This window comes from Mesocricetus auratus, unplaced genomic scaffold (genome assembly GCF_017639785.1).
Source record: "Mesocricetus auratus isolate SY011 unplaced genomic scaffold, BCM_Maur_2.0 Super-Scaffold_100025, whole genome shotgun sequence".
Taxonomy (NCBI): Eukaryota; Metazoa; Chordata; class Mammalia; order Rodentia; family Cricetidae; genus Mesocricetus; species Mesocricetus auratus.
Genome location: NW_024429206.1, coordinates 15,877,610 through 15,901,756, shown reverse-complemented (window position 1 = coordinate 15,901,756; position 24,147 = coordinate 15,877,610). Strand labels below are relative to the sequence as shown.

Here is a 24,147-nt window from a genome sequence, read left to right as displayed (position 1 = left end):
ATCTGATGAGGTCGCCGCAGCTCCTGGAAGGAGCCAGTGAAGTGGAGGAGAATTTGGGGTGGGCTCGGGTTCATAAAGAAGCTCCAGGACTCTGTGGCCTCCGAGCCAGGGGCTCTGCAGCCCAGCCGGCCCACCTTAGGGAAGGAAGGCCTCCGTGTTGCAGCATGAGAAAGAGACACGAAGTTTTCTCATTTTCCAGCAAGGCCAGGAGAGGCTGGGCCGTGGGCCTGTCTACAAAGCTCTGCTACCCACCTTGTCATGAGTAAACCCCAGGGCTAAGGCTGGTCCCTGGGAGTTCTTGGTGCTACCCAGAGAGGAGCCTGCCTCATTGCTTCCTGCAGGGCCAACTGTGCTGGAAACGTTAGCCATGTTCCCACCAAGCAGAGGCTGAGAGACAGAGGTCTGCCTCTTCCCCTGGCCAAGCCCCCCTCCCTGTGAGCAGTGTCCTGCTGTCCCTGGATCCTGGCTCCTCTGGACCAAGTGCACACACTACCCAGTAGATACAGGCCACATTGTGGTTAGACCTGGAGAGGGACTGTCCTGTGTCGAACAGAGCCTCCTCCTGGGAAACTGCTTGGGGCTTTGTGCTGTTGCCTGGGACTGTGGTAAATGTAGGATATTCCTGAGGTCTTGGGGCCCAGTTGTTTGTCTGCAAGGTATGAGACAGCTCTGGCCCCCAGCTTGCGACTGACGTCAGCTCTGGTATCCTGCTGTCTCTATTCTCTGCTCTCAGGAGTGTTCTCTCTACTTCCCCTTGGGCCTCTGGGTGGGAGCCAAGAGGCCTGGGCTGGACTAGTGGCACCCAGCCCTCTTCCCTCAGCGGGGGTCCCACACCCCAGACTGTTGTTCACCTCTTGTTGACCCACAGGCACAGGGTGCTCCTGGTCAGAGGTTAAGCACACTTTGGCAGTATTGGGGCATAAGAACATATCCGGGTGCTGTATGACCAGGTCTCCTATGCTCCTGTGGCTGCTAGAGGTGGAGTTTTGAAATGGTCTCAAGATATACAGAATACTTTGCTGTGGCTGGTTGGGAGATATGCAGCAGGCAGCTTGGTGGTTAGATAGGGAGGGGGACTTCCTCATCCTGCAGAGGAGGGCAGAACCTTCTTTCTAATGTCTGCTAGGGCTTTGGCTCTTAGGCTTGGGGAGTGTGGCCACGCCAAAGACCAAGGGCGAGAGACGGACTGCCTAGAAAGCGGATGCTTCCTGGGGACGCCTTTCCTGGGCCATAAAGAGTTCTACAGAGCCATGCCGCCCAGGACAGCTTCCTACAGTGGTGGGACTTGGCTTGATTGCTGTACAGTGTCCATGAGAGCCAGTATGAGCAGAGGGCACGAGCCCAGCCTCCTGGTCCAGGACTGTTTCTCATTTGGTTGTGTGACTGAGAATAATGTGGTGGGGTTGGTGGCTTCCAAGTCTGGTGAGGCCCCCGCAGAGGAGACCCAGCTCTGAAGTGGCCATGGGGTACCCGTGGGGCACGCGTGGCTTCCCAGTGGCCAGGAGCTCTGAGTGCGACGAAGAGTCTGTGCACCTGTCTGTCCTCCGTCTGTCCACGTGAGTACGGTGGGCAGTCTCTGGCCCTCACCAGCGTGCTGCCTCTGGCCATGTCCCCTCAGGAGCAGCGCTTCTGCCAGCGCTATGACCAACTCATGGAGGCGTGGGAGAAGAAGGTAGAGCGCATTGAGAACAACCCGCGCAGGCGAGCCAAGGAGAGCAAGGTGCGGGAGTACTACGAGAAGCAGTTCCCGGAGATCCGCAAGCAGCGGGAGCTGCAGGAGCGCATGCAGAAGTAAGGGCTCCACAGAGCATGGTGCGTGCAGGGGTGAGGGTGTGCAGGGGTGAGGGCGAAGAGACGAGCCCATGTTAGAACACATGCAGGGGTGAGTGCACACAGAAGTAAGGGCTGCATAGAGATGGTACATGCAGGGGTGAGGTGGTTCTGGGGTGAGGGTGAAGAGAGGAACCCGTTTAGAGAGAATGCATGTAGGGGTGAGTGAATGGAGAAGTGAGGGCATAAGAGTGAGCCCATGTAAGAGAATGCATGCAGGGGTGTGTGCATGTGGAGGTGAGTGCTGAGCTGGTCCATGAGGGCTCCTGGTGTCCTGTGTCACACAGAGTGGCATCACTGTGCTTCATACTTACAGCTAGGAACCCTTAGCACCTGCTGAACCCCTACACTCATGAGTGTGTCCCTACTGTCCTTGCTCCTCCTATGCCCCCCAAGCCGCTGAGTTAGACTTAGGGGGTTGGGGGACTTCTCGCAGCTCCTGTGCAGGTGCCTGTCCCCACTGTGGCCACAAGGGCAGAAGCCTGGCCAGGCTAAGTAGTATGACCACCTGCGTTTGCAGGCTCACCAAGCTTGTCTCACAGACCCCCAGCAACACGGGTTTCATGAGCCAACCTGAGGCCAGAGACCTGCATCCAGCCCTCAGGCTGGAGGCACCGCTGGGCTCCTGGAGGGTCTTTGTCCCTTGTCAGAGTGGATAATGGGATGGGCTGCTACCCCATGGCCTCAGGGGTTGGCATTCCTGAGGGGGCTCCCCCAGCCTTGCTGGTCTCCAAGCCTGTGATCAGATGTGAGGGTAGGAAGCCTAGTCCTGATCCCCCCCCCCCATTCATCCACACCCACCCTCTAGAATGTCCTGCCTAGCCTCTCAGTAGAATGACTGATCCCGACTGTGTCCCTCTGGTCTCCAGCAGGGTGGGCCAACGAGGCAGCGGACTCTCCATGTCAGCTGCCCGCAGTGAACACGAGGTTTCCGAGATCATTGATGGCTTATCTGAGCAGGAGGTAAGTCCACTGTGATGCCATTGGCAAGCCATCGCTTCTGCATGTCCGTCTTCGTGGCCCTCCCACGTGTTCCGGGCCACAGCGGCAGGTGCCGGCAGGAAAGGAAGCCAAAGCTTTCAATCCAGAGACTAGTTGTGGGCACGTGTCAGAACCAGTGTGGGGGGTTGTGGGCGCGCCGGCAGCCAGTGGCCATGCCAGGCCATGCCTGTCCCCCAAAGTGTAGAGTTGATAGAGATACCAGCAAACTGTGAAACGTAGCCTGGCAGAACAGAGCTAAGGGCATCAGGAGTCTGGTTGGAAGACAGGGATAGGGTACCCCTCACTCTTCTCCCACCGCGTGTTTCATGATCTCTGCTGGCTGACCTTGGCCATCTGGGATCAGGTGGGGCCAGCTGAGGACTGGCCTATAGAAGCCTTTTTTCCAGCCTTTGGTCCTTCCTGGGGCACAGTGCCAGTATTGGTGACCCCACCTATAGTCACCATCCCAGCAAGAGGAGGCCATGAAGCAGAGAAGATGCTCGCCTCTAGTGGGGCCCTCTGGGCTGTGGGCCAGGTGTCCAGCATGACATCTGTCCCCGTGACCAGCACCACAGTGAACCCAGAATGCCATGTGCCCTTTGACCCTTGCTTCCTTCCCAGTGGCTCTACTTTCCGGTAGAGGTGGCCAGAGCACGCCATCCCTTTGGGTCCCTTGAGGTTGTTTACATGGAAACTAAGATGGGGTGCTGGACAGAGCAGTCAGTGACACCTTTGGGGCTGTGGAGTGACCATTAGAGCTGTTCTCCGAGCTAAGAGTCCTGGTCCATCCAGAGGTGAGCATGCACCCGGTATGGCTGCTGAAGTTGTCTCCTTGTATGCAGGGACAGTCCCTATCAGCCTAACCAGCTCAGGATCTGCACCCCACCGCAGTGTAACATCCCCAGATGCCTGGCCTCGAAGTGACGTCCTTTTGCCATAGTTCTGCTGGGAAACCTCCCCTTCTTTTGTGGACAGAAAGCAGAACTTGAAAAGCCACGAGCTGCAACCGTGGGGCCGTCTTTGCTGGCGAACATGTGGCTGGATTCAGTACCTGTCCCACTGATGTGGCAGCCTCACCCGCATCTCTAGGATGCAGACGTGGATTTCTTTTTCTGTGGAAGCAGGAAGAAGGTGGCTTTGCCCACGCACACATTGGACCCTTCCCTGGGTCCTAGCCACACAAGAGTGCTGCTGCCGCCGCCTCTTGGGGGAGCCATTAGTAGAGCAAGGCTGGAGGCAGAGTCTGGGTCGGAATCAGAAAATGCTGGTCAGTAGACAGTCAGCGGCATTACCCTAACATGGACGGGCGAGGCGGCCACAGAAGTACAGGGCAGGCCTCATCCCCAGGGCATGATGCAGAGTTCTGGTTGTGAGGGTTAGGCAGGAAGGTGCTAGGTTCTCTGCATGCCCTGTGCTGTGCTCTGGATTCCTGGCTCCAACTCGGACGTGTGCCATCCCGTGAGTGTGGAGCCGGGCTGGTCCATGCCCTGTCTCTGCCCCCACAGTGTTTTATTACACTGCCTTGGTGGCTGTGAGATTCATGGCCTCTCTTGCTGCAGATGAGGCCTCATTCTCTGCACAGGATTTACAGCTCTGCCTTCCTGACATCCCAGCACCAGCCACTGCTGGCTGTTAATTCATCATCTTACCCCCCCACCCCCAGGAATGTCCGAGGGTCAGGACACCCCCCCCCTCCCCACACACACACCTGCTAGGCCCTGCACTTGCCCTCTGACCCCACCCTCTGCTCTGCTGCAGAACCTGGAGAAGCAGATGCGTCAGCTGGCGGTGATCCCGCCCATGCTGTATGATGCGGACCAGCAGAGGATCAAGTTCATCAACATGAACGGGCTCATGGACGACCCCATGAAGGTGTACAAGGACCGACAGGTCACCAACATGTGGAGTGAGCAGGAAAGGGACACCTTCCGTGAGAAGTGAGTGTCCTCCACGGCTGCCTGGGATCCTTGCACGTGTCCTCTCTGTTCTCACACCCTAGTCACAGGGACAGCCTGTCCAGAGTCCAGAACTCTTCCCTGCTCCGGTGGCACACTGGGGTCCTTGGCCTCTGTCTCTGCCTCCATCTCCATGGACATCTGTCTCCCACAGTGTTGAACCAGGCAGTTCCCCCCACATAGGTTCAGAGAGGTGAAGACACCTAACAGGGACCACAGAGCTGCATGTGTGGAGGCAGGGTACAGCTGACCAGCTGGGATGGAGAGACTGTGTGTGTGGCAGCCAGGACAGGAACAGGGCTTGGTAGGAGGTAAAGCTCAGTGGATTGTGGTGGCCACACCTTTAGTCCCAGCACTTGGGATGCAGTGGCAGGTGAACCTCTGAGTTTGAGGCCAGCCTGGTCTACTGTCTCAATAAACCAAACCAAAACTCCAGGAAGCTTCTGAGTGACAGTTTCGAGGAGATGAGTGTGGAGCTCCTGAGGTGTGGTGTCTAGGCAGAAAGAGACATCCCTTTTTGGGGGGGAGCCTAGGAGAGGTGGTGGGTTTCATGGTATGTTATTTGAAACAGTGTCCTGCAAACACTCCACCTAGAGGCCAAACCCCCTCCTCAGAGAGGACCAGGGCAGTAGGCAAGAAAGTGGAAAGTGAGGTGGGCGCAGAGGCCTGCATGTTGCCCAGGAGGGCCTGTTGGGAGCGAGGTCCCTGTGAGGCTGACCTGCTTCCCCTCCTGCCCTTGTCTGCCCCAGAATTTTTCCTTATGCCTAGTGCGGGAACGATTGTCTAGGGCCAGGCTGTACTTGCCCTTTGAATGGCGTCGGACAACAGGCTGGTCCCACCCCAGATCACAGACAAGGCTTGGTAGCTGCACAGTGCTTAGGCACAAGTGACAGTCTTCAGAGGAGCCTTTGGCCCCAGGAACACAAAACATCCTCAGAGGGGTGGTAGAGTGAGTTCCATGTCCCCAGCACAGGTCAGCAGGGAACATAACCTGAGGAGCTGCTCCCACAGGCAGCTCAGGTCAGGGGCTCCTGTCCTTGGTCTCTTCGTGGCTTGTATCTTGGACTCCTGTTCTCTGTCTTGTATGTTGTATGATATGGCCAAGGACAGTCATGGGTCCTGAGGTGACTGAGGCCCAGCTCCCCTGGTAGGCCAAGCACTTTGGGAGTGTTTTGTGTGACTGGACCTTCCTGGGTATTTTAATTTTCTTCAGGCATGGTGATTTACTCTGGTAATTCCATAGCTGATGTCTGCCGGTGTATCTTTTGTCTATGCAAGATGCAGCCTCACTAAGTGGGTCTTTTAGGGGTCCTGGTCTCTATGGAGGCCTCGAGGCTCTGATAGCAAGTGCTCCTCCACTTACCAACAGCATGACAAGCCTCAGTTTCCTCCTGTGTAAAATAGGCACGGCCATACAGTGTCCTCTTAGTGCCCATGGGGGCTTCATGTCAGGGCACCCCAACAGAGGCTGCTCTCTGGGGGAACCGACCTGGTACTGCTGGTGTCACTTCTGCCCGAGAGATCCTAAGAGCCCTAGCACAAAAAGCTCCCCCTGTCCCTTATGTGAAAGGGTGATGACTTGTATAAGAGCCATGTGTTCCCATGCTTATCACAGGGTCAGTCACAGCCATTACTCAGTGCTATTTAAGAGACTGTAACACAGGAACGCCAAATATGGTTTTCCTTGGCCAGGTGGTTTGTGTGCACGTGTGCATACCTATGTATGTGTAAAACTTCTATTGCCTGGTGTTTGTTTGTTTTTGTGATAGTTGCTTTGTTTTTAAGACACAGTCTTCATGGCCTGGGCTGGTCTCAGACCCATTGTCTAGCCAGGGCTGGTCTTGACCCTCCTTCCTCAGCCTCCTGAATGCTGGGATCACCGGCATGAGCCACCATGGCCTGCCTTTAAGCCAGTGCAGCCTTATGAGCACAGGCTGGTTTTGAACTCTGGGACTTCTTGCCTCAACCCATAGTACTGGGAATCTAGGCATGTACTGCTATGGGTGACTTCCTTTTGGAGCCTTACTGACCTGGGATTAGTTGAACCATAGATGTAGAACGGCATGTATGCTTCTTTGGCAGCGGCATGAAGTGCCCAGTGCCAGACTGAACCCAGGACCTCGTGTGTGCCTGCCTCTGAGGACAGGCTACCTCTGAGCCACTTGATTTAATTTTTTTCTTTTATAATAACTTTTGAGATAAAGTCTCACCTAATTACCCTGTTTAGTTTGGAACTCACTGTAGCTCAATCTGGCTGTCCACCTGCCTCAGCCTCTTGAGTTGCTAGGTTACAAGTTGTATCGTCAAGCCCGGTTCTACCTGTCTCCAGTGAACTGGAGATGGGAAGAGGGACAAGTGCCCTAAGTGTCTCAGCTTTGATCCCTGGTGTCCTGGGGACCATTACTGCCTGCAGGGCAAGAGTAGGGGCCCCAGGCTTGCCTGCCACCTGGGTAGGCGGGGCCCTGGCAGAGTAGCCCGCCATCCTGCCGCCCTGCTACCATGGCTTCCTTGGGAAGAGCTAAGAGGCCCTTCCGGATTCCCCAGTGTCTGGCGGGGGGAGCGGGAGGGGCCTTTGGCCTGCTGCCCGGCCACCTGGAGGCCAGGCGGGGCAGCCCAACACAGGCCAGGCTCTGGTGGGAACCACCCGGTGCTGCTGGCAGCCATTTCTGCCCCAGGAGATACCGGGGTGGTGGCAAGTTGTTAGAGACAAGGGGACAAGCCCAGTGACGCCACTCAGCACCCCTGGGGTGTGAGCAGGCCTTGACCCTATCCCCACCCCCAAGGCTGCCTGGCTGCCTGGCCCTGACATTTCAGCTGGCTGGCTTTCCCAGTAATGCTCAGCCTTCGCAGGAAGCTGGTGGCTTGGCGCCAGTTCCCGCCACCCCCTGCGGCTCCAGCCTCTTGGCTTTTCCTGGGCATCCAAGGCTCTGGTCCAGTACTCGGGAGGCCTTATCACCTGGCTGGCCTGGCCTCATCCAGGCAGGCTTGGCATAGGCTGGGCTAGGCCGGACCAGACCAGGCCCAGCTTCTCAGACCCAGCTGGAGAAAGACACAAAAACAGATCTGGTGGGGGGGGGGACCCCACTGGCAAGCTGAATGCCGTGTCCTCATTTTTCCTGGAAGCCTGCGGCAAGACAAACAAATGTATTTTCAAAGGCATTACAGCCAGTGAGTCACTCAGAGGAACGCCCTGGACCCTGGTCCCTGCCCCGCAGCCCTTCCCACGCCCTGAAGATCTGCTAGTGGGGCGGTGCCCGCCAAGCCAGGCTGGGGTGGCAGGCGTCCGGGCACTCTCAGCTTAGGTTGTCTTGTGGGGCCTCCCTCAACCTCGGTCTGGCCTCAACGCCTGTCTTTCTCCTTTCCCAGGTTCATGCAGCACCCCAAGAACTTTGGCCTGATCGCCTCATTCCTGGAGAGAAAGGTGAGTATCCTTTCCTGGCTGGCAGTACTAGGCACTAGACCGGCTTGCCATCCATTCCCCAGGGCTGGTATCTGTGCTGGGTGGAGTCCATGCCCCTCCTCTGTCTCCCTGGCCAGCTCCATCTTTTTCTTGTCTCCTCCTTCCTCGGGGGAAAAACCATGCAGGCCCCACCCGGGATGGGGAGGAGCCTCAGGCTTCAATCCCAGGCGGTTCAGGAAGGCTGTGGGGACTGGCATCACTTAGCTGTTTGCCCAGCACACTGGGGTGGGCGCCAGTTCTGAGAGTTTTGCCACCTTCCAACTGAGGCCTTGTGGCCAGGTATGGCCTGCATCCAGGACTCTGTGTGGAATGACCTCCTGAGTCCAGGCCGTGGGTATTGTGGGATTCCTGACACTTGGGATACTATTTCTGGTGTGTGGCTAAAATGTCTCTATCACTGTGAATAAGCCCTCATGCGGAATTGATGTTTGAATCCCACCTGTCCCCTAAAACTGAGCCTGGAGCAGTCCTGTTTTAGCTCTGCCTCCTGTTGGCAAGGAGTGGCATTGTCACCAGAGGGCAGTTATCTGGCCTTAACTCACACGCTAGGCTGCCTGACAGCACGTGACCAGCCATTGGCGTGGACATGTGGCAGTGCTGACTGACTGTGTGCTGGCGTTGCTTCTGTGGGCCCGGCACCCCAAACTACCGTAGCCCGCCCTTGAGGCTGCAGTTTGTGTTTAGTTCCTCAGCAGTGGGATGTCCACCAGCCACCAACCTGGCTGGCCCCCTGCCCTGAGTCCCAGGTATGCGGGCAGCCCGTGGGAGGTAGGACACAGGATCCAGAGAGCTATTTTCAAAGACAGTGATCATTCCTTATATCTGTTGTTGTGGGGGCTGGTATGTTCTGGGACCCTTTGGGATCCAGGACCTGAAGAACCAGTGTTGGGAACCAGCCCTATAAATATCCTACCTGGCTGGTAATGTGTCCTCCTGAGTGTGGGCGGCTCAATAGTCCTCGGTGAAGGCTAGGGTTCCGTAGAGCCAGGGTGCCTCAGAAATTGGAGATTGAGCAAGGATGCGGAGGAGGGTAGAGAATGGGAATCTGAGGCGGAGAGGCACTCCGAGGGCCTAGATGAAGCTGGGTTAGGACACGAGTTGCCTGCTAAAGGCCGATAGGGTGAAGCAGTGTGACAGCAATTGGGTTGACATCTAGGTTGGGCTCGTCATCTTACTACTCGCTGCCAGGCCAATAGCACCTGCCTGGGCTGGCAGGCACACGGTTTCTCTGGTGGGTCATGGGTACGGGCAAGGGTTGGCTTGGGGGATCCTGGGGGCACAGTGTTCACGACACATTCCAGGGGTGGCCTGATGTATAGATGGCTGGGGCTGTCCCACTCCAGAGTCCTCGTGGTCTCTCTGACTTGGACATCTCAGACACAGCCGCCCCTGTATGCATCCATTGACGCTTCTTGTCCCTGATGCCTCAGTTCTGGGAGAGATTGTTCAGGACCCTGGGGTGTCAGGGAGGGAGCACAGAGCCCTGTGTGGCATAGGCTGGGTTTATGGAGCTCTATGTACCTGAGGACTGTTCTCCGTGGGAGCTGGCCTATTGGGGTGTCATCACTATTACCTACAGTTGAAGGACAGGGCCTGTGTGGATAGCCTGTGACTCTGTGCTGTCACTCCACACCAGGCTTTGTCCTGTGTGTTTCTCAGAATAACACACTTGGTGAACACGATCAGTTTGTGCATGTCACACACAAGCTGGTTGAGATTGGCCAGGGTCACCCAGCTTGTCATCAGAGGAACTAGGATTTGAACTCAGGCCTCTGACTCCTGGCTCCTACTCTGAATTTTCCATGCAACACTCCTCAGCGTCTTCTCTCTGTCCCACAGACAGTGGCTGAGTGTGTCCTCTATTACTACCTGACCAAGAAGAATGAAAACTACAAGAGTTTGGTGAGGCGGAGCTACCGGCGCCGAGGCAAGGGTCAGGTAAGAGACGGTGTGGTTTGCGTGGCGTTGGGGCCTAGGCCGCTGCATTCAAGGGTCACTTGCTGGGTGTCATTAGGGGTCCTTCTATGGCATCTGACTTGAAGAGGGATTTTAGCAGTGCAGAATGGGAACAGATTAGCTGCTTCTGTCTTAGTGGGGACATCCCTGTTCCGTAGTCTTAATGGTTAAAAGGCACATTTCAGGGTGAGAGATGGCTCAGCAGTTAAGAGCACTGGCAACAGCTGCATATAATGGCACACACCTTTAATCTTAGCACTGGGGAGGCAGAGGCAGGTGGATCTCTGTGAGTTTGAGGCCAGCCTGGTCTACAGAGTTCTAGGACAGCAAGGACTACACAGAGAAATCTAGTCTCAAGAAACAAACAAGGAAAAAAAAAAGCACTGGCTGCTCTTACAGAGGACCCAAGTGTGATTTTCAGTACCTGCATGGTGGCTTACAAGCATCTATAATTCTAGTCCCTAATGTCCTCTTCTGGTCTCCATGGATATCAGGCACATACATGGTATAAAGGTATACATGCAGAAAAAACACCCATACACATAAAAAAAATTAAGGAGGGGAGCACATTTTCAAAATCAAGGCTGCCCAGGACAATGGAGTGAACCACGGAACTTTCCGAACTCTGCTTCTTCATTAATGGATATTTGAGAGGAGAAATAGCCAGTGGTCACCATGCTGGTTTCATGCCTTGGTATCTAGAGTGAGCCTAGAGTGCCAGCAGCTGGCAGCTTGTAGTTCTGCTCTCTGTCTCTGTAAATAAAGCTTTTTTGGCACACAGCCATTACTGCTCAGCCTGCAGCCTACAGTGTCACTGTCTACCTTTAGGAAAAGCTGGCTGATCTCTGGAAGACGTTATGTAAATGCAGGCAATGCATGGGACCCTAGTACACAATGGCCAGGGATTCTGGGAGTGTGGTGTTTGGGAGGCAGAGAGAGACTGTGTGCTGGCCACCTTCCTCTCCCAGATTGGCAAAGCTCAGGCCCCCTGGTATATTGGGCTGGACCATCAAGAGCAGGGACTGCTGTCCCACAAAACAGGTGCCTCCCAGTTAACTTAAGCAGAACGCAGACTGGGAGGCCAGTCTGCTGAGACAAGTGAAACACCCCAAGAAGAATGCCCAGCAAGCTGATAGAGTGCCTGCTATGTCCGCATAAGAACCCACGTTCATTCCCTAGAGCTCACACCAAAGGCTGGGCATGGTAGCACATACTTGTAATTCCAGTGGAAGAGAGGTGTAGACAGGAGGATCCCGTGACTTGCTGGCCAGCCAGCCTACCTGATCAACAAGCTGTAGGTCCTAGAGAGAAACCCAGTCTCAAAATACAAGGTGGACGACTCTTGAGGAACAAGACCTGAGATTGACATCTGGCCTGCATAGACATGTGCACACAGACACAAACACACTTGTGTGTGCATGCTCAGTGGAACACCCGGGGCGGAGTCTCTGTCCATTCCAAACTTGAAGGATGGCTGGACTTGGTCTGTGACTGTGGTTTTCCAGCTCATTTTATGTGCCCACAGTGAGCTGGCCTTCTCATGCTTCTGACAGATGTGTGACTCCACAGCTCTGTGGCACAGAGCCGTGGGTATGCTAGAGGTTTTGCTGGAATTTTTGCATTCAGGAAATTTTCTAGGCTGATGGACCAAAGGTCAGTTAGATACCAATAGAAAGTGTGGTGAGGTTGTGGGAGGCTTTGGGTCTAAGGAGACTTGGGGCCCTGTTTAAATCTCTGTTCCCAGTCCCATAGAGAGTAGAGGATGCTACATCCCTGGTGATGATGATGGCAGCAGTGGTAACAATGATGTTACTGATGGAGATGATGGTTTTGATGGTAATGCTGGTGATGGTGGTCATGATGTTGGTCATGGTGGTGATGTGATGTTAGTGATGGCAGTGACAGTGACCTTTCTGTTGCTGTGATAAGATACCGTTGCCGCCTGGTTCCGTGCCGTCACCATGGTGCGTATGAATGTCCTGGCTGGAATTCCGAGAAGAGAGGCGAACGCCAGGTCCTCATCAGGCCCTGCTCCAAAGTTATCGTTCGGTTTCTAACTGTGGTGATGAAGCATGGTTACATTGGTGAATTTGAAATCACCAATGACCACCGAGCTGGGAAAAAAGTGGTGAACCTCACAGGCAGGTTGAACAAGTGTGGAGGGATCAGTCTAGATTTGATGTGCAGCTCAGAGACCTAGAAAAATGGCAGAACAGTCTGCTCCCGCCCTGTCTGTTTGGCTTCATTGTTCTGACAGCCTCAGCTGGCATCATGGACCATGAAGAAGCAAGACGAAAACACACAGGAGCCGGGCGTTGGTGGCGCATGCCTTTAATCCCAGCACTCGGGTGGCAGAGGCAGGCGGATCTCTGTGAGTTCGAGACCAGCCTGGACGACCAAGCGAGTTCCAGGACAGCCTCCAAAGCCACAGAGAAACCCTGTCTCGAAAAACAAAAAACAAAAAACAAAAACAAAAAAAACAACAACAAAAAAAAACACACACAGGAGGGGAAATCCTGGGATTCTTTTTCTAGAGATGTAAAACACACAAATAAAAAGCCTTCATAGACCAAAAACTTACAGAAGAACAAGTTGACTCCGGTTTACCATTTTAGGAGGGATAGGAGTCCATCGTGACAGAGAGGTATGGCAGACGTGGCGATGGGAGCCGGAAGCTGAGGACTCACATCTTGAGCCACAGACTCCCAGCAGAGGGAACAAACTGGGGTAGCAGGTGGTTCTTAAGTCTCAAAGCTTGCCCCTGGTGACACACTTCCTCTAATAAGGCCATACCGCCTAAGCCTCCCTAAACAGTGCTACCAGCTTGGGACCCAAGTGTTCAAATGCTTGAGGGTATGGGGACCATTTCATTTAAGTCACCACAGTGCTGCTGCTGCTGCTGGTGAGAGCTGTAGTAGCCATAATGACAGAGGTTCAGCAGTTTGAGAAGTCCTTAGTGACTCCCTTTCTACCTAGAGAGCTGGGAGTATAGATAATGGGGCACACACGGGGGACAGACCAGGGGCAGACTCACTCCTTTGACTGTGGGAGCTGAGGGAAGGCGGTTGTCCTGCTGCAGTCATTTGATGGTGGGACCAACCTGTGGTCTCCGGTCAGCCACACTGCTGCTGCGTCTCGTGTGAGGCTCTGCCGCTAGGCTGTAGACTCTAGGGACTGTGTTTGCTGGGCTCTGCACTGAAACAGGGCTAAGGGTGGAAAACTGCTCCCACCTGAGGGTGTCCCCGCCCAATGTGGCTGTGTCCTGTGGTGCTGCTGTCTCCATCTTCTCTTTGGTCCCTGTTTCCACTTGTGCCTCCAGGAGCTGCTAAGCCATCTCTCTCTGCCCATTTCTGTGCCGTCTTGGTCTCCCCCTCACACTGTTCCTCCCCCTCTGCGCATCCCCGGGCCGGGATGGCCCATTTGTGGTGCCTGTGGCTCCAAGCCACACTTGTCAGCACACCAAATGCCACTCCAAGGGCTCCCCAGGAGGTGGCTCTTTGGTGGATAGGGCATGTATTGAGTGCTTCCTGGAGAAGACATTGGGAATCCCAGTAAGCCATCCCCACTCTCAGACTCCCCAGGGAAGAGTGTCAAGGTAGACAAATCACCAGGTGGGACTTCCCAAGTGTTTAAGGTGCCAGCAGCCCTCTCCAAACTCCACGTCCTGCATGCCACCTTGGAGAAGTTGCATTTCCTAAGCTGGCTGCCTCTTTGCCTGGCCCACACACGTGTCCTCCCTTCCCCGGCCCCGCTTTCTCTCCTTATCTGCCTTGGTGGGGTTGAACTGAGAGGAACAGAGGCAGAGAAGTGACCCTAGGACATCTGGGCATTTAGCACTCAGCCCTTCTGAACACACTGGGATGGATGTCTGTGGAGGTGTAGATTCTCAGGTTTACCCCCTTCTCTGGTGGTCAGATTGTTCAGGCCAAGCTCTCTGATTCTTCAGAACCTGCTGTTGGCGACTCTGAGAGCCTCAGCCCTGGGGACTAGTCCTTGAGCAGAGAGCAAGGTTGTGGGAGGAGGGTAGGGTGAGCCTCAGGCATCCTTAGGGTCCTTTCTTTAGTGTCCCTACATAGGCTGAGGTGGCGAAGGACAGGGTAGCAAGTGCTTCCCTGCAGGGCTGTCTGGCCAGGTCTCTTGGAGGTGTCTGCCATGTTAGTGTCTTCCACATGCCCTGAGACATCCATCCTGGCCTGGACCTCTGTAACCGTCCTCCCTATCTGTCCCTCACCTGCCCTGTGTCACTGATTGTTCAGTGGACACACTTAGAAAACACAGAGGTCCTCATGGAAGTCATTGGTATCAGTGGTGGCCACCAGTGGCCTGTCAGCTCTCAGCGCACCTAGCCAATGGTTGCCTGTCTTCTGGGCTAAGAAAGAGGGAGGCTTTTCTTGACCTCAGCTGCCCATGGGTGAGGAGCGTAGCTGACTGTTGGGAATGGCAAACTCTCCTTGTTGCTTAGCTAACAGGGCAGGTGACTCCCATTCCAGAAGCTTCTCTGGCCTCTACCTAGGGTGAGGCAGGCTCAGGTGTAGACTCTGGGGTCAGTGACCTCCTCATCCGTTCTCGGGAGCAGGGTCAGGACCATTCTCTGGCACCTTCCCCCAAGCTGCCCCATTGGCTGGGCAGCAGTCTGATGGCCACTCCTGGTCCCTAGTACAGGTCTGCCCTGAGGAGACTCCCAGACTGTGGTGTCAAAACACTGTGATCTCTGCGTCCTAAACCCAGAGCCCACAGATGCCCGGCCATGGCCAGAAGACAGATGCTGTGACCTTCCTGTGGTAGTGAGGGGCCTATGACTGAGCAGACGTGTCCCTGAGATTAGACTAGGTCTCCTGGAGCATTTTCCTGCAGAGACAGATCATGAGACAGGAAAAATCTGTCCTGGACTCGTGGGCTAGGCCACCCTCTCCTGGTGAGGGGGACATTGGTGGTGAAGGTCTTTGTCCTCGCTGGTGTCAGCCCTCACTTCCTGGCCCACGGTGTTCTGTCAGCTGCCCCTCTGACCCTCTGTCTCACCGTGCTCTTCCTGGCTTGGCCACGCATGCTGGTCGCTCATGGCTTCCGCCCCTTTTCTCTCTGTGTGTCTGTCTGCCTTCCGTCTGTCCCTGTCTCTGTGACCCCGTGTGTCTCACCTCTTCACCCACCTTTCCTCTCTCACCCTCATGCTTTTTCTGGTGGCTTGCCAAGGGGCAGATGGCCTCGTTCCCAAGCCAGGTCCAGGTTGCCTGCCCAGGGGCAATATGACCAGCAGACTGTTCTATGGCAGCTCCAGACAGGCCAGGGCAGTGTATGGTTGGCGCTTTTCTCCTTGAGGACCAGCTAGCTACCCCTTGACTGTGAGGTCACCAGAGACTGATGGACAGGCCTGGGTGTCAGACCAAGCCACAGAGCCCTGGCTAGGCCCTTTGGTTTGTTGGTCACCAGTGAGGGAATGTGCTTGTGTTCTCAGACCTTAGTAAGAAACCTCCAGCCTAGGGCTCGAAGCTCCTTGGGGTTGTGGCAGGCCGGGTAGCTGCTTTATTGACATGTTCTGGGCAAGGCAGACCGTGTCAATTCAGGCCCAGCTAAGCAGACATCCCTGGTTTCCTGCCCAGCTCCATGCTGAGTGGGGAAGCCCAGGAGGCTGGAGAGCCTGTACTGTGTGTGTAGAGCAAGATGGGTCACTTCCATGGGAAATGAGGATGGTTCAAGACCGGGACGCACACACAACATAATAAGGCTCAGCTCCTCCCACTACCCAAACTGAGCACATTGGAGTTGGGGAGTGTCCGTGCTGCTTGGACATGCTCCATCACTCTAGGACAGATGTCACCCCAGTGCTCCCAAGAGCCAGTTATTGCTTTCCAGATCAGTAGCAGCGGGGATTGCCCATCAGGGAAGGCCCTGCTGCCCATGTCTGGGTCTGTTTTGATGACTTCACTGTGAGCGAGGCACATGCAGTCTCTGGACAGCCACGTTGAGGTGATGTGGAGCACTGCTGAGGTCCTCGGGGGCTACATGAGCAGGGATCTGACCCTAAGGGCTTCTCTAGAAGGTACATGAGGGCCAGACTTGAGCAGTAAGAAGGACTTGGCCAGGCAAAGGGACAGTAGAATAAGGGAGTGGGGGCGGGCTACCGTATGGAGCCAGAATGATGTCCTGGGTGTGGTAAGGCCCACAGATTTTATTCTGGTGACAGGGGAGGATTCTGCTTAGGGGGCGTTGTCTCTCTCTCTCTCTCTCTCTCTCTCTCTCTCTCTCTCTCTCTCTCTCTCTCTCTCTCTCTCTCTCTCTGTACACAGGTTGGCAGGTGTCCCCTCTATCCTACTGTTGTATTTCCTTGGGACAGGTCTCCAGCTGAGCCTGGAAGTGGGCTGGTGGTCGGCAAACCCACTGATCTTGTGTCGTGGTCCTTTGCCCCATCCCCGGCACTGGGGTTATGGGTGTACACAGCTGTGTGCAGCTTTTGATATTGGTGCTGGGACATGAACTCAGGTCCTTATGCCTACACAGCAAGCATCTTTCTTTGCCCACTGTCTCAGTCAGGGTTTCTGTTGCTGTGCTAAACACCGTCACCAAAAGCGCCCAGGGAGAGACAGGTTTATTGTAGCTGACAGTTCCACGGCACAGTCCATCTCCGAGGGAAGCCAGGGCGGGAACTCAAGACCGGAACCTGGAGGCAGGACTGAAGCAGAGGCCATGGAGAGTTTTGCTCACTGGCTTGTGCCCCATGACTTGTACAGCCTGCTTTTTTTATAGCACCCAGGACCACCAGCCCAGGTGTGGCGCCGCCCATAGCTGCCTGGGTCCTCCCGAGGCTTGTCCACACGGCATTCTAATTTCCTCTGTTGAGATTCCCTCTTCCTAATTGACCCACACTTGTGTCAAGATGACATTAAGCTAGCCAGCACCCCAGCCCCCAGTTCATTTAAAATGGGGTTTTGAAGCTGGGGGTACAGCATAGAGGTGCCAAGTCCCAGGGCTCCATCCCAAGTTCTGCGGGGAGAAAAAACCAACCCTGGGCCACCACAAATGACAAACGGACTCCCGGGCATGTGTCCTATGTATCTTCACACAGGCAGCTCAGGAAAGTGTGAACAGCTAGGTCTGGGAGCCTCTGAGGTGTGTATGAAGTGCCACTATGTAAATTCTTACTCATGTCGGGCCTCAGAGGGCTGCAGGAGCACACACCACATTCTCCTCCTGCCTCACTCTCCAAGCAGCGGGAATGACCTCACAGTCCTAGGCTAGCTGGACCGCGGTGGCCACACAGCTGCACCTTGGAGGCATCTCACGGCATAGCCCCTCGTGTTTAAAAGTTCATCTCTGGCCTGTTGTGGTGGTGCAGGCTTTTAGTCTCAGCACCTGCGAGGGAGAGTTCGAGGCCAGTCTGATCCACAAAGCAGGTTCCAGGCTAACCAGGGCTACATAGCGAGACCCTGCCTCAAGACAAAACAGCACCCCCCCCCGGTCTCAAACCATCCGCAAGGCATGTGTTTCTGTTAATGACAATCATGCATCATGGTTGGACCTCACTATTCCACAAACTCAGATAGCTTCAGCACACCCTGGCTAAGGCCAAGCCTGCACCCTTGCTGTGTTTCTCTGGGAGGGAGGGTGGGATACCCAGACCAGGCATAAGGGGGGCTACCCCAGCTATGTACTTCCTCTGCTCTGACCCCTCACCCCGTTTCCTGTCACCCATCCAGCCTCAGGTTCCTTTTCCCTGCACAGGAAGCCGTTGCTGGGGCATTTGGTTTGTTGGTTCTTGGTAGTACACTGTTGAATGAGTGAATGATTGTGTGTGTGTCAGTCAGTATAGCTGTGAATTGACAAGTTCTCCTGTGTTTACGTTTGGTGCTGGGACGGAAGCCAGTGGCTGCCAAAAACCCTCTCCTCGGTTTTGACCGCCACGGACCTCTGAAGACCCAATCAGGGCTGGTTCCTGCCAAGGCTGCTTCCTCGTGCAGGGGGGTCTTGGGGATGTGTGCCAGGCAAAGCTGTGTTTGTGCCCCCATGAAGGTCTTCCCTTTGGCCTCCCTCAGAACTCTTCAGTCCTGGCCTTGTCCCTTCAGAGCATGCGCTATAGGATTGGGCTCCACGCTTTGGGGGCCTTGGTGACCCGTTGGTAGGCAGGAGTTTGTTAGAAATAGGAATGAAGTGTGCACTGCTGGTCGGCTAACCCTGAGTCCCCAAGGCTGTGGTGGAGGCCCCATCTAGCTGTAGGCTCTGCTAAGGAATGCTGTGTGACCTTGGATGGGTTGCTTTATCTCTCTGTGTCTTGTCCTTACTCTCAGAACAAGCGTGATACCCGGCCTGGTAGGAAGAGCAAGCTCAGAGGGCATGAGAGGACACAGTCTCATCCCAGGCATGCTGTCAGCTGGCATCTGTCCTTACAGCTGTCATGAACAGACACCTGCAGCTCCCTGTGCAGCATCTCCACAGTGCTGTGATCTGGGGGTGCGGGACACACATGGTTACCCAGACCATAACTGATAGATTGTTACTTGCTACTGCAAGCTTGGGAGTCATGGGGGATGGTGGCGTTTTAATCCTGCTTCTCCTGGACCTGACCTCCAAGCTGGGGTTGAAGTCTCTCCCCAGGCAGCCCTTCTGCCTTGCAGTACAGACACCCTGAAGTTTTTCCTCGATGGTCTGAGGACCCCAGCAGTAGACTTGCAAGGGGCTAGGTGGATATAAGGAGCTTCAGAGTTAGCCTAGAGTTGGCCTGCAGCCAAACTCAGACCCCCCCCCTCCACTTGCTTTTGTAAATAAAGTTTTATTGGCATATGACCATTCCCATTTCTTCACATAGTGGAAGAGCCAAACCACATGGGTGCCCTGGAGCTAGGGGTTGTCCAGCCTGAAGTCTTTCCCCCGCCATTAGAGAAGAATTTGCCAGTCAGGCTAAGGTCCCAGTCTGTAACAGGGATGCTCTGGAGCAACCTGGGAATTTATTTTGCTTTTGTTTACATGGTTTTGTTTTGAGACAGGTTCTCACTCTGTAGCCCTGGCTTCCCTGTTTAATATGCAACTATCCTCCTGTCTCTCCCTCTCAGGTATTGGGGTTACAGGTATACACGCTACTTCTGAGTTGGGACATTTCAAATATTGATGCTGCCTGTAGCCAGGAATCATGGTGGTCTTGGTGAGGTTAGGGTTTGGCAGCCTTTGGCATCAGGAGCCCTAGGCACAGGTGGCCAGCATTACCAGCCAGCCCCACAGGCTCTGTGATTTGCTAACCTCAAGCAGCTGGTCCTAGCGGCCCAGCACCCACTTCAATCTCCCAGGAGCCAGTAGGGGCTAAGCACATGGTTTCATTCAGGCCAAGGCACTGCTATGCAGAAAAGTGAATCTCTGACCAGGGCAGTGTGCCCTCTGCCGTCACCCCTATCTACAGGGGCTTAGCCTGGGCTGCAGGAACACCTCTTAGGGTTCTTGCCATGGGCAATGAGGTCTGGGTCCTGGGCTTGGCAGCAGTCCCTCCGTGTGGGTATGGGAGATGCAGCTGAGTGACTTGGGTACCATGCCCCTGCCTGCAGCAGCTCAGGCCAGATGTGTTGACACCTGTGAAGTGCAGGCGAGGCGGCAGGGATTCCTCCTGGACTGTCTTTCATCTCTTTGAGTTTGTTTGGAACCCACTTTTCCATGGCTTACCTTGAGCACACGGAAAGGGGGCACTGTTGAACTGACAGAAAACCCGTTCAGTGCCAGCTTCAGGGAACTCTGTCTGCCAGAGTGAGGCTTCTCCCCGGGCTGTATGAAGGGTTAGGGTCTGAAAGCAGGGCCCAGACTGGCTGACAGACATCTGGTGCCCAGCGAGGAGCCAGCAGTCAGGCGTGGCTGCTTCTGGGCAGGATGGCTGCCCTGGCCCCTCTTCCTTGAGAACATGGGGTTCTTAGTACTAGAGAGGGTGATTCTGATTATCCAGAGGAGACAGTGTAGTCTCCAGAGCCCATGGTGACTGTGCAAGTCAGACTCTTCCTCTATGTATCGATGTGCCACGATGTCCTTGTCTGCCCCCTGTGTGGTCTAGTCCTGCAGAAGCCAGGGTCCTAGGTGTAGCACTGTTTTCCTGCCAGGAAGGGACAATGGAGGCAGCCTTCCCTTCCTCTCCCTCTACACCTCGTGTTGGGGTGCCTGTCTGTACCCCACTGCTGTCCCCTTGCCCTCCCTCCCCAAGGCCTTTCTGCAGGTGTCCCTCCCCTGGACTCAGTGGAGAAGGCGGGAATCGAGCCTGTGTCAAGGCATGGTGCTTTTCACACTTCACTCTGCCTCCTGGCTGGCTTCCCAGCTGCCCCGACCTCTGCGTTCCCCGTCCCTCCCTTCCCCAGCTTCACCTGTCTCCTGTTTTCCCTCCTGCCTCTGCTCCCTGGACTGTAGCAGCAGCAGCAGCAGCAGCAGCAACAGCAACAGCAGCAGATGGCACGGAGCAGCCAGGAGGAGAAAGAGGAGAAGGAGAAGGAGAAGGAGGCCGACAAGGAGGAGGAGAAGCAGGATGTGGATAACGAGAAAGAGGAGCTCAGCAAGTAAGGCCCTGCAGCCGCGCGGCTCACACCTGGGCCCTGGGGAGCCGAGCCTGGCGCCAGTTTGGAGCCCCTGCCAGTTCTTCCAGGCCTTTCCTCCCGGAAGCCTCAGCCCCTGCTCCCTCCACCCCACCCCGCCCCTGCCCTCCCCGCAACCCCCCCAGAGACCTAGGAGACTGATTGCTCATTTGAGCCTGCTCCTGGACTCATAAATCCAGACAGCCACTTTGGCGCTCAGCCTTGCCTCTCCCCCAAGGCCCCTGTGGTCCAAGAGGGAGAGTGGGCTGAAGAGCCTTGGGAGGACGACATGGATGCAAGCATCTGGCTGCCCCCACCATCGTAGTCAGCCCCATCCCGTCGGCACCTGACATCCCCAAGCTAGTGGGAGAAGGTGGAGGGGCGCAGGTGCCTGTGATGGGCTGGTGCACATCAGCCCCCCCAGCTCCCCCTCCCCCCCAGCTCCCCCTCCTCCCCCCAGTCTCTGCGTCTCCAGCCAGCATCTTTCAGGAAGATGAATGGACGACAGAGGCGATAAATCTGCCCCAGTTGCTTCTGAGAAGCTGGGTCTCCAGGTCATGTGCCGTCACCCCCACCCACACATAGCTGGGCTGCTATTCCCCAGGCATGTGTCCTGGGCGCCCTGACAGATTGCTCTGTGGAGGCCCAGAATTAAGTCCTCTGTGGCTAGTAAAAGGGGGCATAGGGAGTCTCAAAGGACTGTAGCGGGACTCCCCCCGGTTTGGTGTCAGTGAGTATCTCTTGAGTCCGGGCTTGTGACATATGGAGTCAGATGACCTGGAGGGGCTCCCTGCCCTGCAGAGGGCTGCCTGCCCACAGCTCTTCCTGCCCACAGCGCCCTCTTTTGGCCGGCTCCACCTCTTCCCTTTCTCTAGTTGTGGTCTCTCCCAGTTGACCTGGGGTTTCTAGCCCTGGCTGATCCTTCCTGGTCTCCTTTGCATGACTGCAGGGAGAAAACAGACGACACTTCTGGGGAGGACAACGATGAGAAAGAGGCTGTGACCTCTAAAGGCCGCAAAACTGCCAACAGCCAGGGCCGCCGCAAAGGCCGCATCACCCGCTCCATGGCCAACGAAGCCAACCATGAAGAGGCTACCACCCCGCAGCAGAATTCAGAGCTGGGTGAGCAGGGCTGGGCCCTGGGAGGGGCTGGGGCACAGGGAGACTGGCTCCTGCTAGGAGTCCTTGAAGTTGGAGTGAACCCCCTGTAGCTGAGGGCCTGGGTCACTGTGGTTGGAGCAGGTCCAAGCGTTTGGCTACTGAGCTCACTGTGACCTGGGACATTCTCTCTCTGCCTCAGCATCTGCGCGTGCACAGAGGGAAACTACTCCCAAAAGAATGTAAGATTCCAGTAGCCTAGAGCTTGCACACAGGCAGAGCTTAGGACCCAGAAGAGGCTGTAACATTCACCCCTCCCCCACCCAGGCCAGGTTTGCTGTGTTAAATCAGATGAAGCCATGTGGCCATTTCCTTGGGTGATGAACTGGGTGAGTTTACCTGCTAGGAGGCCAGTCTCCCAGTGGTACCTCTACCTTTGTGGGTCTTGGTTCCCCTTTCTGTCCTGGAGGGGCTTTATCCTGCCTCCTCTTGATACAAAGGCAGCCAATAGACTGAACTGAGTTGCAGTTCCATGGGTAGTCACCAGGGGCAGCAGTGTGTGCTTATCCTCTGCTGCAGCTCCTCTTGGCTGCCTGGCAGGTCTCTTCCCAGATGAAGCGATGGGAGGGAGACCTGTTTTATTTCTGAGAGACCCCACTAGGGCCCCACAGACCAAGACAGGTGGTTTGGGCCTTTACTTTATGTATTTTATAGGCTGCTGGGGTGGTGTTCCTTACCCCAAGTCACTGATTTAATTGGGATTTGAACTCAGCCCCACTGGCCACAGATCCTGTGTGACTCTTGTGGGCATGTGTCAGCTGCTACTTGGTGGCAGTTTTCCAGAGGCATGCCTTGTGTAGGAGAGTTCTGTAGCGCCTGGCCTATGCTAGGCATCTCTGGCTGCTCCAGAATCTTCTACCCTTGTTCTGTGACGCTTCCCTTGGGGGTGGCCTTGGAACGACAGGGTTCTGTGAGGCCCAGGAGTAGCTAGGGCTCAGCAGCAGGAGTGGAGAGATTGCCATGAGGCAACCCTGTCCATTCCCTTCCTGCCTTGAGCTACGTGTTGACTCTCTGTCCTTCAGTTTGTATAGAGCACAGTTTCCAGCAGCGTGTCGTCGTGGTCCCCCCCGGTCAGTGGGGGCTCGTAGTTGGGCTCCAGGCAGGCCACCCGGGGAGCGTTTGGAGAGTAGTATGTAGACCAAACAACGTTACCTCTGCCCAAACCTGTGCCTGGCTGTGCCCCTTTGGAGGGGCCTCATTGTCCTTGGACAAACTGGGGAGACTGTAACAGTCACCAGCACAACTGGAGTCCCCAGCCATGGTGATGTCGCTCATGGGACTTGGGTGAATGCAGAGGAGCCATTTTGATGGTCGTGTTTGGAGCAGGGCTGTGGGCATCTAGACTCTAGGTTTTGGAGGGTAGCACCTGAGGAGGCGTGGCATGGAGCGCTGTGCACGGAGGGAGGGGCCCCTGTCTACCTGCGGTCCCTGCCCACCATCCCTCTTCATCCTTGTGACCATGTCCCCAGCTGGGCCCCCACTTTCTAGCAAAGTGCATATAGAGGCAGAAGCTGGGGCCCAGTGCCTAGCCGCCTCAGTTTCCTTGTCTGCAAACGGGGAATCTCAGCTCGCCCCTGCACAGTGGACTGTGGGGTTCCTGTGCATAGCACCCGGCCCCCTAGTGTGAGCATCAGGCACTGTAGTAAGGCCTCTGCTGGCTCAGAGCCGCCTGCAGGGAGCACACTCTGTGGGACTCTCACCGATTGCCTTGTCTCCCTTTCAGCTTCCATGGAGATGAACGAGAGTTCTCGCTGGACTGAGGAAGAGATGGAGACAGCAAAGAAAGGTAAGGTGCCCTGGTGGTGTGCAGGGACCCGTTTGTCCCAGGCACTGGGATGTCTGTCTCGCGAGGCTGCTGAAGCATCTGGCTTGCAGCAGGGGCTCCTCAGAGCTCCCGGGGGACCTGCCAGAAGGTGGGTCTGCTCTGTGAGTGACCAGCCACGCTGGGGGACCTGAGGACAGTGGACAAGGTGCCTGGCGGAGTCAGTTCACTGCCATCAGTGGCACTGTAGGGCTTTCTGTCATCACGGGAGTGTGCGCGTTGCTCTTATACAGGGTCCCAGGGGTCCCCCGCTGGGTGCAAGTTTGGACTCTGCAAACATTTGGAATTTGTGTCCGGGTTTTCTTGTTGTGTTCCACAGTGTGTGGGGCTGCAGCCCTGGGGACAGTCATGGGAGTTGTCTACATCAAATTCAGGATGTCACCAGCTGTTGGTGTTGAGCTGCTGGTGACCTTGTGACATGACAGGCTGGGCTAGGCCATCACACCCTCCAAGATTGAC

The 24,147-nt window shown here is 55.6% G+C and overlaps 1 protein-coding gene and 1 pseudogene across 24 annotated transcripts in view; both read left to right on the top strand.

The window, feature by feature from the left end:
- The window catches only part of Ncor2 (nuclear receptor corepressor 2), a 159,201-nt gene that overhangs the window by 85,683 nt on the left and 49,371 nt on the right, over positions 1-24,147 (top strand). For 20 of the 24 annotated variants that reach the window (XM_040731485.1, XM_040731484.1, XM_040731478.1 and 17 more), the window contains 8 exons: positions 1,619-1,791; positions 2,700-2,793; positions 4,570-4,748; positions 8,133-8,187; positions 10,066-10,164; positions 20,548-20,693; positions 21,658-21,830; positions 23,590-23,652. In XM_040731485.1, the coding sequence (XP_040587419.1) occupies positions 1,619-1,791; positions 2,700-2,793; positions 4,570-4,748; positions 8,133-8,187; positions 10,066-10,164; positions 20,548-20,693; positions 21,658-21,830; positions 23,590-23,652 (982 nt within the window). The remainder of the gene's footprint in view (positions 1-1,618; positions 1,792-2,699; positions 2,794-4,569; positions 4,749-8,132; positions 8,188-10,065; positions 10,165-20,547; positions 20,694-21,657; positions 21,831-23,589; positions 23,653-24,147) is intronic. The other 4 variants (XM_040731477.1, XM_021233268.2, XM_021233267.2 and 1 more) reach the window with 2 other exon arrangements.
- On the top strand, positions 10,519-17,607 carry LOC121133989 (annotated as a pseudogene).